Genomic DNA, 15,111 nt, shown 5'->3' with positions numbered 1-15,111 from the left:
CACACGTTTTATCAATACTGTTTTGTTACAAGAGGGTCCAACTTGATCTATCAATCACCTATAAACAATGAAAAAATACCTATGGTAATTATGTTGCACTACACTGTAAATTTAATTACATTCAACTAATTCTAATAATTTTTAAAATTATTATTAGTATTTTTAGCAGGTCAACTAATTCTATTAGTATTAATTAGCATAAGATATCTTAATCAACTTTGGTGTGTCTACATTTTGAGAGACATTGCATATCCTAAGTATTTTTAATACTAATCTTGCAAATCTATCATCTCACCACCGTATCAGAAACTTGTTCCACTGATTCAAAATCTCATCTTACCTAATCACCAATCTTCTATGATTTTAAATCGGAACAATTAATCTGTGTCTATGTCCGAGTTTATGCGGGCCCAACAAGGGAGACACAAGAAATTGAGAGACATTGCATTAACCATTAACTTTTGTGTCTGTTTGCTTCTTGTCCACCGGAATCAACCAATGACAGATAGAAAACAGAAGAGAAGTTAGGAGTTAAAAACCAAGGTAGCAGCTAGGGCCAGTCCAGCCTTGCATGTTCTAAATTTCACTATCCCTTTTGGTTCCATTTTTTAATTTCACATTTCAACGTTTAAAATTTTCAATTTTGCTATCTGTCATTGCAATTAAACCCAACATACAATATTACAACCCACCAAACATAAATTTAGTTAGGATTGTCACCAAAAAAATCATAAAGTGATAAAAACATTAACTGCAACATAAATTCTAATTGCAACTTTGTAATATAAAAATTTTAAATCATACAAAAAAATTTCCTAAGTAACTGAATTATAAGAAATCTAATGTTGAATCTGTCATCAACCTTCCAATGTCTCTCTCAAAATCAAAACTATTAACTACAAAACTAACATCACTAATCTTATAATTAACATAATCCTCACAAAAATAATCACTACTAATTCTATCATTAACATCACTAATTGAAGACTCTGCATCTGCATCATTTCCTCTAGCAATAATCCAATTTTCATCACCCAATTTCCAACATGGATCCCTTGAACACAAAGCTAGCTTTTTGATCCTACCAACAGGACAATTCTCAAAACTAATCTTACCCAAATCATCAAAAACGAAACTTTCCGAATCCTCTTCGCAATTCCAAAAGCCCGGTTCGAGAATACTAGTCGGCGAACATGAATCAGATTCTTGAATTTTCTCAAGAAATGGATGCTTCAACAATTGACTACAACTCCATCTCTCCTTAGAGGCCCTTACAAAACACTTTTTCAAGAAATCCTTTGCTTGTTCCGAAAGAAAACAAGGAATCATCGGAACTTCATCGCAATATGCAACACGAAACAGAACATTAACAGGGTCTTCTACATTGGACCAAGGCGAAAAACCAGTTGCCATTTCAATAACAGTGCAACCAAGCGACCAAACATCACAAGGATAACCTTGTTCTTCGCCTCGCGCGGCTTCCGGCGACATATACATCGGAGTCCCCGCAATCGGCGCAATCTCATCAACCATCTTTGCACAACCAAAGTCTCCGATTTTAACTCCCTTCTCACCAACCAATATGTTACTACCTTTGATATCACAATGCACAACACCTTTTGAATGCAAGTACTCAAGTCCTTCCACAATTTGTCTTGTGTAGTGTGCCATCGTCGGCTCGTTAAGCCGGCCACCGTTTCGTCGCGTCTCCTCGGAGAGATTTCCGAAAGGCATGTACTCCATGAAGAGGTTGAACCAATTCTTGTAATTCTCCTTTGTGAAGTTGCAACCTTTGTAGCTAACTATGTAGGGAGAGGACAAAGAAGACAAAATTCTCTGTTCTCTCTGTAGTTGTTTTGAGTTTGAAACCGATGTCTCCGCCGATTTAACGGCGGAGACATCAGAGGAGCGAGGGGAGATGGCGAGGTAGACAGTGGCGGACGAGCCTTGTCCGATGATGTTGCCTCTAGTCCACTCCATCTCCATTTTTGTTTCTGTTCTGTTTTTTTGTTTTGTTTAAGGCTTTGGTTTGATATTGCGGCCTTTATATAATAGAAGAAAAAATGGACACACTTTGAATTTAGTTTTAAAAGAGTTAATTTTATTGGTTGGTTTCTTGATTAGTTGAAGCTATTTTCTTTTTGAGGAGAGTGAGTGTTACTTCAAAGGGGAGTTTAAGACGTGTTCAATTTTGGGTGGTTCTTGCTGCTTAGTTGGCAATAGATTACTTTGTGCCACTTATAAAATTTTATATTATAGGAATTTATATAAGATTAGTCTTTATAAAAATGAATGAATATTTTACTCTAATGATATAGACTAAAGAAAATGTTTTGATGTTGACTTAGTTTGGTGAAAGTGAAAGTTAATAGAAGTTTAAGAGTCTAGGTTAGGTAGATCAAAGGGTAATTAAGATTGGATTAATTCCTTGTTTTGTATCATACACTAAGCAAGACTTTGAAAAATAGAACTTGATGCGTTTTAGTGGCAAGGTAGTGTGAATTGGGGTGGGTTCAACCACCAATGTGGTTGGAGATTAGTATCTTTTGTTGTTAGTATTTTATAACATGTTTCATGTATGATTTTTTTTATAAGGTAATAGAGACATATAATAAGCTCCAACATTGGAATAATATTCTTGAAATGTGTAGGTGAGGAATAGTACTAGTCAACAAGTGCATGTGTTCTGTTAGAGAAAATTCACATCTTTGCTCTGTTTTAATTTAATTCCCTCATAAAAATTTCTATTGCAATTTTTTTTACAAAATAGCAATAACCCTTTAGTTAGATGGACATAAATAAAAAAAGATATTGTTTATTTTAATCATAAAAGAAAAAATAATAAAGGATTAGTTGACCCTAAGTGTGAACAAATTAATCTTTAAATGTAAATAATACATTTTTATGGTCCTAATTTGAGGCCCTTTTTTGTGGGGAATGGAGATTTTTGAAGATTTAGAAAGCAACACATGAAACTCATTGAAAGGTGAGAGAGTAGTGTAAGGAATTTGGATTGGTCAATTTGATGTAATGCTACAACTCTCATGAATTTATGAAATTGATAGCATTTGGAATTCATTTATTTGTCATGATATCTTGTATATGGAAAAGTGAAACGTACTTCAATACTACAATAAGTTGTTGAAAACTTTATCAAGCTTTGTGGTAAGTATCTAGAAAATTTAAATCCAAAAGTTCCAACTGTCATATCACTCCAATATATATATCTACTTCTAGAAGCTTAATCAAAATGTGGTTAGTTAAACCATGAAGTGTCCTTTAATGGGTGGTTATTAATTATTGTGTAAGTAACCTTTAATACTTTAATAATGATAACTATTTATATCAATGTGCAACTCAAGTGATACATATTTAAGTCTTTTATGCATATTTTTATTCTCGACCAAGTCGTATAAGATCACAAAAGATAATAAAACTTTTTGTTAAATTTTATAAAATATTTTTAAAGTCTACTATAATCTATTATAGATTTTTTTTTATCAAATTTGATTTTTTTTAAGTATGATCTAACTATAAAATCTATTTAAAAACATGTTTTATATTAGACTACCAAATAATTTATTTTTGCTGTGAAAGGGATGCCTAAAAATCAGAGTATAATCGATTACTTAATTAACAAGAAAACCACAAAGTAAAGGAGAAGAGAGAAGAAAAGAGAAAAATAATTTAAAGTTGTATAAAACTAGATTCTTGATTTAATTCTACATTAAGTAACAATGTTTACAATTAAATTTCAAATACACCACATTCTCCCTCTGATTAGGATTATTAGCGATTGATGGAGAAGTGAGAACTTGTCTGTTATTTATAAGAAAACTAAATTTTACCTTTCAACTAACATATTAAACAATTGATCCAACAAATTGGCCCAATTCGACATGCTAACTTAAACAACAAGCTAACATAATTTCGAAAACTACTCTACCTCTTCGACTTCAATAGAGCTCTTCGACTTTGCCAGAGTTTGCTACAACACTATCTTATACCCCATAAGCTACAAATCTTTACCTTGGAACAAACTCTGAACCACAAAACCAACTAGTTGTCATCGTGCAGTCATATCAGCTGTATATAGTGGAAAAACTTGCAAATTAACAATGTCTTGGTGATCATATAAGCATCATTATCATCTCTCGAAACCTTCCGCACTTGGACTTCTCCACGCTCGATTATCTTTCTGACGAAATGCAACCTCACGTCGATGTGTTTGGTTCGCTCATAATAGGTCGAATTCTTCGACATGTGTATTGCATTTTGACTATCACATTTAATAGTGATTACTTGACCTTGAAGTTTTAGCTCCTTAGCAAACCTTCAAGTCAGAATGTTTTTTTCACAATTTTAGTGAGGGCAATATAGTCCGCTTCAGTGGTTGATAAGGCAAAAACCTTATAGAGTGTTGCTTTCCAACTGATTTTTGTGCCAAATATAGTGCACACATATACAAAAATGGATTTTCTAGAATCCATACAACTTGCATAATCAGAGTCGACAAATCCTTCGATTCTACTTTACTATCATCACCACAGGCTTCACCATAAATCAAGACTCTACTCAAAGTTTCATTTATGTACCTTAGAATCCACTTCAATGCTTGCTAGTGTGCCTTCCCAAGATTGGCCATATACCTTCTTACAAGGCTAATTGTGTACGTTATATTTTGCCTCGTACATACCATAAAATACATAAAAGAACCTATTGTACTGCATATGGAGTGTTATTCATATAGGTTCTTTCGAATTTAGTACTAGGATTTTGAGTCGTACTCATCTTGAACTGAGGATTAATCAGTGTTACAACAGGCTTTGAATTCAACATACCAAACTTGTTGACAATCTTCAATAGGTATGTCTCATGAGATAAGCATAATCTCGATTGCTTTCTATCTCTCTGGATGTCAATCCCAAGAATCCTAGAGACAATCCCCAGATCCTTCATGTCGAACTCCTTATCGAGTTCAACCTTCACCTTCATAATGTCCTTGACCTTGTTGCTTGCTATGAGGATGTCATACACATAAAGCAACAAAATAACAAGTAAATTTCCAATTCGAAATCTGAAGTAAACACAATGGTCGAACTGGCTCCTAGTGAAACCTATGTGTGCCATGAACTTGTCGAATCTCCTATTCCATTGTCGAGGAGATTATTTCAGGCCATATAACGACCTATTCACCCTGCACACATAACCTTTCTTTCCTTTTTCTGCATACCCTTCAGGTTGCCTCATCGGGATTATTTTATCTAGATCGCCATATAGAAAGGCTATCTTTACATCCATCTGTTCAAGTTCTAAGTCGAACTTTGCCACCATGGATAACAACATTATAATGGATATGTACTTTACAAAAGGTGATAATACATCATTGAAGTAGACACCTTATTTATGAGTGAACCCCCTAGCAACCAACCTTGCCTTAAATCACTTTGACATCACTCATCCGATTCCTTCCTTAACTTTAAAATCCACTTACAACTGACTAACCTGGCCCTTGTAGGGTTTTCGATCAGCTCTCAAGTGTTATTATCATGAAGAGATTTCATGTCATCATCCATGGCTGTCAGCCTTCAGTCTTATTTTGACTCCTCACAGCTTCCTTGTAGTCTCTAGGTTCTTCATCAAGAACCTCACTTGTAGAGAATAAGGAAAAATCTATGAGATTTTTCTAACCAAGTCTTTGAGGTGGCTTGATGATTCTTCTCGGCCTATTTCTTACCAGTAGGTAGTCATTATCAGTCTCCTCATCTTCATCAGCACCTTGTGCTTCTTCTTCGACTTCATATGGGTTATGCAATTCAACATCACTATGCTCCACCTCAACAGGAATCTCTTCTTGTTCCAGCTTTTCTCCAATGATCTTCGTACTTAGACCAACATTATCAGTTTCCTTGAAGGTCATCTAAGCTTCATTTAAAACTACATCTCAACTTGTGATACACCTCTTGTGACCTGGCTCTAGGCACCACAACCTATAAGCTTTGACTCCTTCAGGGTATCCAAGGAACATACATCTTAGAGCTCTAGGTTCGACCTTCTCTTTCCTAATGTGAGCATAGGATACACATCCAAATACTATAAGTCTATCGAGATTAGGTGGATGTCTCGACCTGACTTCTTCAGGTGTCTTCATCCCTTAGGCAGTCAAATGGCACCTATTTATCAGGTATGTTGCAGTCACAACAACCTCAACCCAAAACACATTTTTCAATACAACACTAACCAACATACATCTTACCCTTTCAAGGAAAGTTCGATTAAACCCTTCATTTAAACCATTTTGTTAGGGAGTTCTTATAGTAGTTATGCGCCTTGCAATACCAGACGCAACACAATAACTGTTCATTGTAAAATTCAAGACCATTGTCGGTCCTTAACCTCTTGACCTTCCTGCTAGTTTGGTTTTCGACCAAAGTCTTCCAACTTTTGAAATTTTCAAAAGTTTCATCCTTATCTTTCTGAATGAATATCTATAACTTTCGTGAGTAGTCATCAACTATGGATAGAAAATATCTTGTGCCTGAGTGTGAGGGATTTCTTCCAGGCCCCCAAAGATCAGCATGGATATAATAAAGAGATCCATGTGTTCTTTGTTTACCTTTGTTAAACTTCACCCAGTATGATTTACCAAATACACAAGGTTCACAAAACTCCAGTTTTTCAACCTTGTAACCACATAGAAGATTTTGTTTTGACAATTCGACCATGCCTCTTTCACTGACATGGCTAAGTCTCTTGTTCATAACTTAGTCTTTGACACATGTTTTATGGATGTTACATCTGCTGAACTACTTACAACCCTAACCTCAATGGTATACATGCCTTGCCTCTTGATGCCTCTCAAGACTTCCTTTGACCCCTTCATTACCCTTAGGATACTTTGATCTCCTTTGAAAACATATCCTTTCTTGTCGAATTCACCAAGAGAAAACAAATTCATCTTAATAACAGGTACATAACTAACATCAGTTAATAACCTTATTGACTCATCATGGAGCTTGAATCTGACATATCCAATTCCTGCAATCTTGCAGGCTCTATTATTTCCCAATAACAATGACCCGTCATCTTGATAACATAATATCTCAAACACGTCATTGTTTAGAGTCATGTGCCAAGTACAACGTGAATCCATAATCCACTCCTTACTGGAGTCATTGCTTGAAACCACCAGGACATCAGATGATTCATAATATCTTGCACAATGGTTGCATTACCATTATCCTTTCCACCATGATTATTCAGACGTTCAGGGAACACCTTTCTTGTGTGACCCTCCTTCTCACAATGATAACACCTAATATCAAGAGCATCACCACCATTAGAATTCTGTAGAACTTTACCCTTCTTCTTCTTCTCAAACCTACCACCTTTCTTTGAGGATTTCCACTTAACAGACAAACCTTCACCAACAGATGATGGCTTGTACTCCTTTCGTTCATTCAAATCCGTAGAGTACATGATTGATTGAACTTCTTCAAAGGTCAACGAATCTCTTCCATATAAGAGAGTTTCTTTGAAATGAGCATGAAACTTAAGTAAAACACACAACAACAGTAACACTTGATCTTCATCTTCAATCTTGACCTCAATATTTTCAAGATCAAAAATTAACTTATTGAATATATACAACTGTTCAACCAATACTTTGTCTTCACTTATTTTGAATGAATACAAAACTTGCTTCAGGTAGAGACGATTGACCAAAGATTTGGTTGTATACAAACCCTCGAGTTTGCTCCACACCCCCCCGTCGTCTTCTCCTTCGAGGCCTGTTGGAGAACCTTATCACATGGCTCAATATAATAGCAATGTGGGCTTTCTTGATCATCGTCGTTGTCTCCTTCTCTTTTAAGGCAACATCCATCTTTCTCGTTCCTTTCAACGCTTCTAACAAACCCTATTGAACTAGTAGGGTTTGCATCTTCAAGCGCCAAAAACCAAAATCATTTACACCAATGAATTTCTCAATCTCATACTTTGTTGACGACATCTTCTCCTCCACGTTCCCCCTACCAATTTATTGTGAAAGTGATGCCCAGAAAATAGAGTATGATCAGTTTCTTGTTTAACAAGAAAACCACAAAGTAAATGAGAAGATAGAAGAAAAGAGAAAGACAATTCAGAGTGGTGTAAAACTTGATTCTTGATTCAATTATACATTAAGTAACAATGTTACAATTGAATCTCTAACACAATATTTTCTCTCGCTGATTAGGATTATCAGAGATTGATGAAGAAATGAGAACTCGTATACTATTTATAAGAAAACTAAACCCTAACTTTCATCTAACATACTAAACAATTTGCCAAACAAACTGACTTATTTCGACATGCTAACTCAAACAACAAGCTAAAATAATTTCGACAACTACACTAGTTTTTAAACTTTGATAGAGTTTTTCAACTTCGACAGAGTTTGTTACCGCACTAGCTTATAACTCATAGTATGCTACAACTTTTTAAATAGATCGTACAATATTTTATATATTATTTATCTTATTTATTAATAGATATGTCTATCGAATATCATAGATTTTTTAAATAATTTAAGTTTGACTTATTTAATTAAATAATTAAAAAAAACTAAATCTAACATTTTTATTAAACATATTATATTTAAATATCAGATTTTAGACTTCTACAGATCCTGCATGTCATATTCCCATCCATCGTGTCTATAAAATATTTAACACTAGTTCATATTCAATGCCGAATTTATGATTATAATTAAGTTATTTTTTTCTTTTAGTTTATCTTATTTTACTTTTGGAACCTTTAACTTTTATTTTTAAATTTGAGGTTTGAACTATGTATAACATGACACACGAGTCGATTGTATAAGATTTTGCTTTGTTAACTAATCAAAATCGAAATCAATTTATAATTGGAGGCATTGATTAACACTCTTCAACTTCACGAAACCAACATGATTACGTGAGTTAGCTTTCATGGTATGGAAAAACAGGTGTCCAACCTTAAGCGTGAAATAAAGGTTAACCCCAACTCAACTGACCTTGCATAACCACAGAAAAAACAATTAATTTTTAATTAACACACATAATTAAAAAGAGTTTTTTGGTGGTGTGATGTAGAAGCTATGGAAGTATCTAAAAAAGTGCTTAAAGGTTGAAACTAGTAATCAAAAAGCAGGTAGGAGTAGGAGGTTGGAATTGAGATTAGGAGTGAGGAGTGGTGATGCAGTTATGTGTTATTTAATTAAGCAGCAAAGGCATAAAGTTAGATTAATTATAATTTTTATGTAATTACTACTATCCAATAACTGTCCACCTAGTTCAGTTCTGTCTAATTACATCAGTTTGTTGGAACAGTACAACCTCCTTAAATTGACTATTTAGCTCAATGAATTCTTCCTAAAGAATTCGGTAATTACTCGAGTGTATTTAAATAAAATAATCAAATCAAAATAGTTTATTGATTCTTATTTATAATATTCTAGGTGTCCATCAAATGATATTATTTATATACAAAAAAAAGTTATAATTCATAAATTGATTGAGTTAAGTGGAATGTAAGTTTTTTTCTATGGGATAGATTTTTTATCTATAGGAAGTTTTGCAACTTTTAAGCAAATTAAAAAATATAATAATTATTGGATTATAAAGATAAATTAGGCATGTTTTACAATATTGTTTTTTATTATTTATATTTCCTATGTTTTTTTTAATTGTCTTTTTTTTTTACTTTTTGCGAATATTAAAAAAATTAATAATTTTTACTATTTTTTAAATAATGATTGTTCTTTTATTTATAATATTCTTAATTATTTATTTATTTTTTTTATTTTTTTCTCATTTCAATAAATAATTAAGGGTAATTTTTACAAAACACAATTAATGTTATCATGAACTTTGAAAAAATAATTAAAAAAAGATAACTTTTTTACTCAAAAGCGAATGTTAAAAAAATGAAGAAAGTAGATGAAAGAGAAATTTAAAGAATCGGAAAAAATAAATAATAAAGGATAGAGAGTATGTAGGGAAATAATCGTTAATGTAGCTTTAGAATTGTAAAATAAATTCTAATTTAGAACAAATATTTTTGACAAAATAATTTATAATTTGAAATCGAGTGAGTAATTATTATTAACAATTCACAGATAAACGTAACATACATTCAAAATTTAGTTTCAAATTTCAATTCTTAAATAATAATAAAATTCAAGTTTAAATTTTTATGATACGATCCAATCAATTGTATATATATAAATAAATTAAGATCAATTTTACCACTTAAAAGTATGGATAATAAAATAGACTCAATCCCGTAAGCATACCCGTTTTACTAATATTTTTTTATGAAATAGATTAAAGTTTTAATGCTGCATCTTCTAATATATTTGTTCCGTCTAGTCCCTTTTATTTATGGATTTTTACGAATGTGAAAATTAACATAAATTTTTTATATTTTCAGATTTAAAATTTACATTGCAAACGAATCTTCTCCGCTTTAGTCTCATTTCTTTTACAAAGTTGTACAAGATTTTAAGGTCCCTCTCCATTTTTTATTTTTTTTTAGGGCGGAGATAGTTCATTATAAATATTCATGAGATAATTTCTTGTGAGTATGTTAGACGGTTAAATCAGTAGTTTATTGTAGATTTAAGAATTAAAATATATACTAGATTAAGTAAGTTAAAATGACGTGAGTTGGAAGGTAGAATGGTGTTATAGTGAGTTTATTTATGATGCTTGGATCACACGCAACTCACGTGGTCCTATTTTCTTCAATATATTATATATCTATGAAAAGGATATTCGCGTAGCTAAGAGAAAAGAAGAAAAGAAAAGTGAGGGCAAGGTAAACACGTGCGAGTAAAGAGACTTAAAATATAAAATCACGTTTTATATGTGAGGACTAAGTGAGGAGTGAAGGTACAGTTACAGTTACATCAATGAAAGTTCCATTTTTACATCAATGAAAGTTCTATGAAACACTCCAAATGGTACTTTTCAATTGTAACAAGGGATGGTGTAAGTTGCTATAGTAATAGAAGAAAACAAATAAATTAATAGGATAAAAAATCACTTTCCAAGATTGAACATGTGATCCATGAAATGAATGTTAGAATAATATATATATTGATCATATGTTCCTGATAACAAAAGAATAACAAGATCAATAAAACAATATGTAGAAATAGAATTAGAGGTTTTACCTTCAGTCATTGTTGCAGTGTTGTGACTGCACTGCCTTTGATTCTTCCAAGCTTTTGCTCTCTCAATATAGATGATGTATTTCTTTTGTGATGAGAGAAAATTTTGGGGACCAAAGACTATTTATTGACTTGATTCTACTATCAAGAATTTAAAGCCATTAAAACTCATTTCCACCCAATTAAATGATCATATCAATTTACATTAAAATCAAAATAAATCATACCCTTTTCAGAACTAAAATCCCAAAACTATGGACCACATTAAAATTGGTTTTTTATTATTAATAATTATTATAATAAAAATAAGAAATCTTACATTCTCCCACTTCGTCCATAGAACTGATTATTGACATAAACGAGTCGTGAAAAACTTACTCAAGAAATAAATATGTGAATCATAGAGATAGTCCCTCTTAAAGCGAGTAGTCTCATCTATGTATTACAACATGTCTATTTTCAAGTATATATCTGTAATGTGGTAACTAACTTGATGAATAAACCAATGTTTACTCTTGGTCCAGATGTAACATATTTTCTCAAACTGATGTGCGCATGAAAATGAGAAAACATCACAATATAAGAGTTTTATTAATAAACTGTATGTATACAATCATAAGGAGGACCCAAGTCCCATGTTCTCTACATGATCCTTAAATTTTATTGGTGGCATGCCCTTAGTCAAAGGATCAGCGATCATTAAATCAGTACTAATGTGATTAATAACTACTATTTTATCTTTAACTCTTTCTCTAATGGCTAAATACTTTATGTCGATGTGCTTGCTTCGACTTCCACTTTTATTATTCTTAGCCATAAAGATAGTTGCTGAATTATCGCAAAAAATCTTCAGAGGTTTAGAAATAGAATCCATGATTCTAAGCCCAGAAATAAAACTCTTAAGCCATACACCATCAGAAGTAGCCTCAAAACAGGAGACAAACTCGGCTTCCATAGTAGAAGTAGCAGCCAAGGTTTTCTTAGTACTTCTCCATGAAATAGCTCCATCAGCCATCATAAAAATATATCCTGATGTTGAATTGCGAGAATCAACACAACCAGCAAAGTCGGAGTCTGAATAGCCGATCACATCAAGATTGTCCGTCTGCCTATATATTAGCATGTAATCTTTTGTTCCTTTAAGATATCTCAACACCTTCTTTGCAGCTTTCCAGTGATCCATACCTAGATTACTCTGATATCTTCCTAAGATTCCAACAACAAATGCAATGCCGGGCCTTGTGCATACTTGAGCATACATAAGACTTCCAACAACAGAAGCATATGGAATGTTCTTCATTTGTTCCCGCTCAAAATCATTCTTAGGGCATTGATTCAAATTAAATCTATCGCCCTTGATAATTGGTGCAACACTTGGTGAACAATCTTTCATTCTAAATCTCTCTAAAACTTTATTGATGTATGTTTCTTGTGATAGACCCAAAATTCCTCGAAGTCTATCTCTGTGGATCTTAATGCCAATGACATAAGATGCCTCACCCATATCCTTCATATCAAAGTTTTTAGAGAGGAATTGTTTCACCTCATGTAGAAAACCTTTATCATTGGTTGCAAGTAGTATGTCATCCACATACAAAATGAGAAAACAAATTTTACTCCCACTGACCTTCTGGTATATACATTGATCCATGGGGTTTTCAATAAACCCAAATGAAGATATCGTTTCATGGAATTTAAGATACCATTGACGAGAGGCTTGTTTTAAACCATATATGGATCTCTTAAGCTTGCAAACCAAATGCTCACCACTATTAGAAGAGAAACATTTAGGTTGTTTCATATAAACCTCCTCCTCTAAATTACCATTAAGAAAGGCTATTTTCACATCCATTTGATGCAACTCAAGGTCAAAATGTGCAACTAATGCCAAGATGATACGAAGAGAATCTTTCTTAGATACAAGAGAAAAAGTATCAGTGTAATTGATTCCCTCCTTTTGAGTAAATCCCTTAGCAACAAGTCTGGCCTTGTATCTCTCAATGTTGCCTAATGAATCTTTCTTGGTTTTAAAGACCCATTTACTATAAGGGCAAACTGTCATACAACATACGATCATAGGTTTCGATGATGACAAATGACCACCATGGATGAATCAGCATTATCGAATCCACCTCTACAAAACAAATGCAACATATCACCTATCATATCATTTCTATGCTCATCTAAACTGTTATATTTCATACAACATATGTGGATAAAATGTGGTCATGACAAAATGCATGAAAACCACAAAAATCTGAATTTTAGCAGATTTGCAGGGTTTGAGTCGACCGTAGGGTCGGCGCACAACATAGTGCATTTCCCACGGGTCAGCGCATAACACAATGCATTTCCCACGGGTCAGCGCACAAAAAGCTTGCGTCGACCGCAGGGGTCAGCGCATGAACCACGGGTCAGCGCACGCCGACCTATGGTCGACGCATACTGATGTATTTTTCAGTCTGTCCAAAACTGCAGGCCATGCATCGACGCATAGACCTGCTATGGTCGACCGTTCGTGCGCAAATTCAGTTTTTAAGTATTTCCCACTCTGTTTGAAAAACTGTTAAGTGGGTTGGTTGGTTGGTTACTATAAATAGAAGTTTAGTTACTTGTATCAATTAACATTTTGACAATTTGATTCAAGTGTTCAAAGAACAAGAAAAAGTGAAATAGGTGTCCAAGATTCATCATCTTCATCTTCAACATCTCATAACACATCAATTACACACAACCATTTTTGAAGTGCTTTGTGATTGGTTAAAGGTGATAAGGTTCGAAGCCGAGATTGGGGAATCCGGTTCGGGTTGAAGCTTGCGACAGGTTTTTTCTTGAATAAAACCTTTAGGGTTTTGTCCTCCAAGACTGGTTTGTTTTTGGGGGTTTTTGGACGAATTCTTCATCAATTTTCAGCTGAGCGAAGGTGATTGAGAAAAGGAAGTCTTTATCAATCTAGTAGCGGATTCAGTGAAATTGAAGGGAAGTTTTCGGGTTCGATTTGTTGTAGTTGAGATCAGCCGGGCCGAGGGTTTGAAGAACTGAGGGTTATTCAACAAAGGGGCTGGAATCGGAGGTCTATCAACAACAATCGAAGGACTTGATTCACCTTGAATCAAGGAACAAGGAGTGGAAGCAACATTCAACGTCTTGAGAGTTCTGTTGTATATTTGCTTTGCAATCCTTGTATAAACGGTTAAATTCAACAAGTGATATCTATTAAATCATCACAATTCTAGTTTTAGAATTGAGGGCAGACGTACCCCGAAGCGAGGACGACGGGGGAACTGCCTCATCAAATCTTTGCCTTCTCTATTTTTCAGCATATTTGTTTTTAGCTTAAAAATTAAGTGACTTTTGTATAAGCACTTTTATCAAACCTTGATATTAATTGAGTAAGAAGTTAAAACTTTGTTTTTGAATTCAAAGTACAATAAAATATTGTACTAGACTAATTGAAATCTCTTATTCAACATAAATATCACTTGGAGTGTTTTTGCACACCAAGTGTTTGATAATTTGCCTAAACCAAAATTATCTTAGTTGTGTATCTAGTTTGGTTTGCTCTTTGAATCATTGGAACTAGGAATCTTAGCTAGTGAAACAAATCCTTGATAGTGTGACTAGTGTAGTGATTCGTATTCTACATTATCACTAATCCATAGGCTTGAAGCATATCCGGTTTTCCAATAACAGTTCGTTTTAGACTATATTTTTCTCGGCCGCTTCCGCACTTAAAACCAATTTTCAAAACCAATTTTTAATTGGTAGCGCCGACTCAAATTTTAATTGGGATCTATTCACCCCCCCCCCCTTCTAGATCCGTGCCATAGTCTAACAAGTGGTATCAGGAGCTCCGGTTCACTCCGTGCTTCAAAATATAACTTTGATAGAAAATGGCTAACGAACCTAAAGGGGCT

General features: G+C 33.6%; 1 protein-coding gene across 1 annotated transcript; it reads right to left on the bottom strand.

Annotated features, from left to right (window-relative positions):
* Positions 1–759: 759 nt before the first annotated feature.
* LOC127086720 (mitogen-activated protein kinase kinase kinase 18) lies at positions 760–2,036 on the bottom strand. Its single transcript, XM_051027512.1, has one exon. It carries the CDS (start codon positions 1,984–1,986, stop codon positions 829–831), a length of 1,158 nt encoding a protein of 385 aa, XP_050883469.1. The 5' UTR covers positions 1,987–2,036; the 3' UTR covers positions 760–828.
* Positions 2,037–15,111: the final 13,075 nt, after the last annotated feature.

The sequence above is a fragment of the Lathyrus oleraceus genome, chromosome 5 (assembly GCF_024323335.1).
Source record: "Lathyrus oleraceus cultivar Zhongwan6 chromosome 5, CAAS_Psat_ZW6_1.0, whole genome shotgun sequence".
NCBI lineage: Eukaryota > Viridiplantae > Streptophyta > Magnoliopsida > Fabales > Fabaceae > Lathyrus > Lathyrus oleraceus.
Note: the sequence above shows the minus strand (reverse complement) of the source record. Positions and strands in the feature narration are given on the sequence as shown.

Excerpts from the sequence above, each read along its gene's own strand:
- LOC127086720 (XM_051027512.1), bottom strand. The coding sequence starts at position 1,986 with ATGGAGATGGAGTGGACTAGAGGCAACATCATCGGACAAGGCTCGTCC.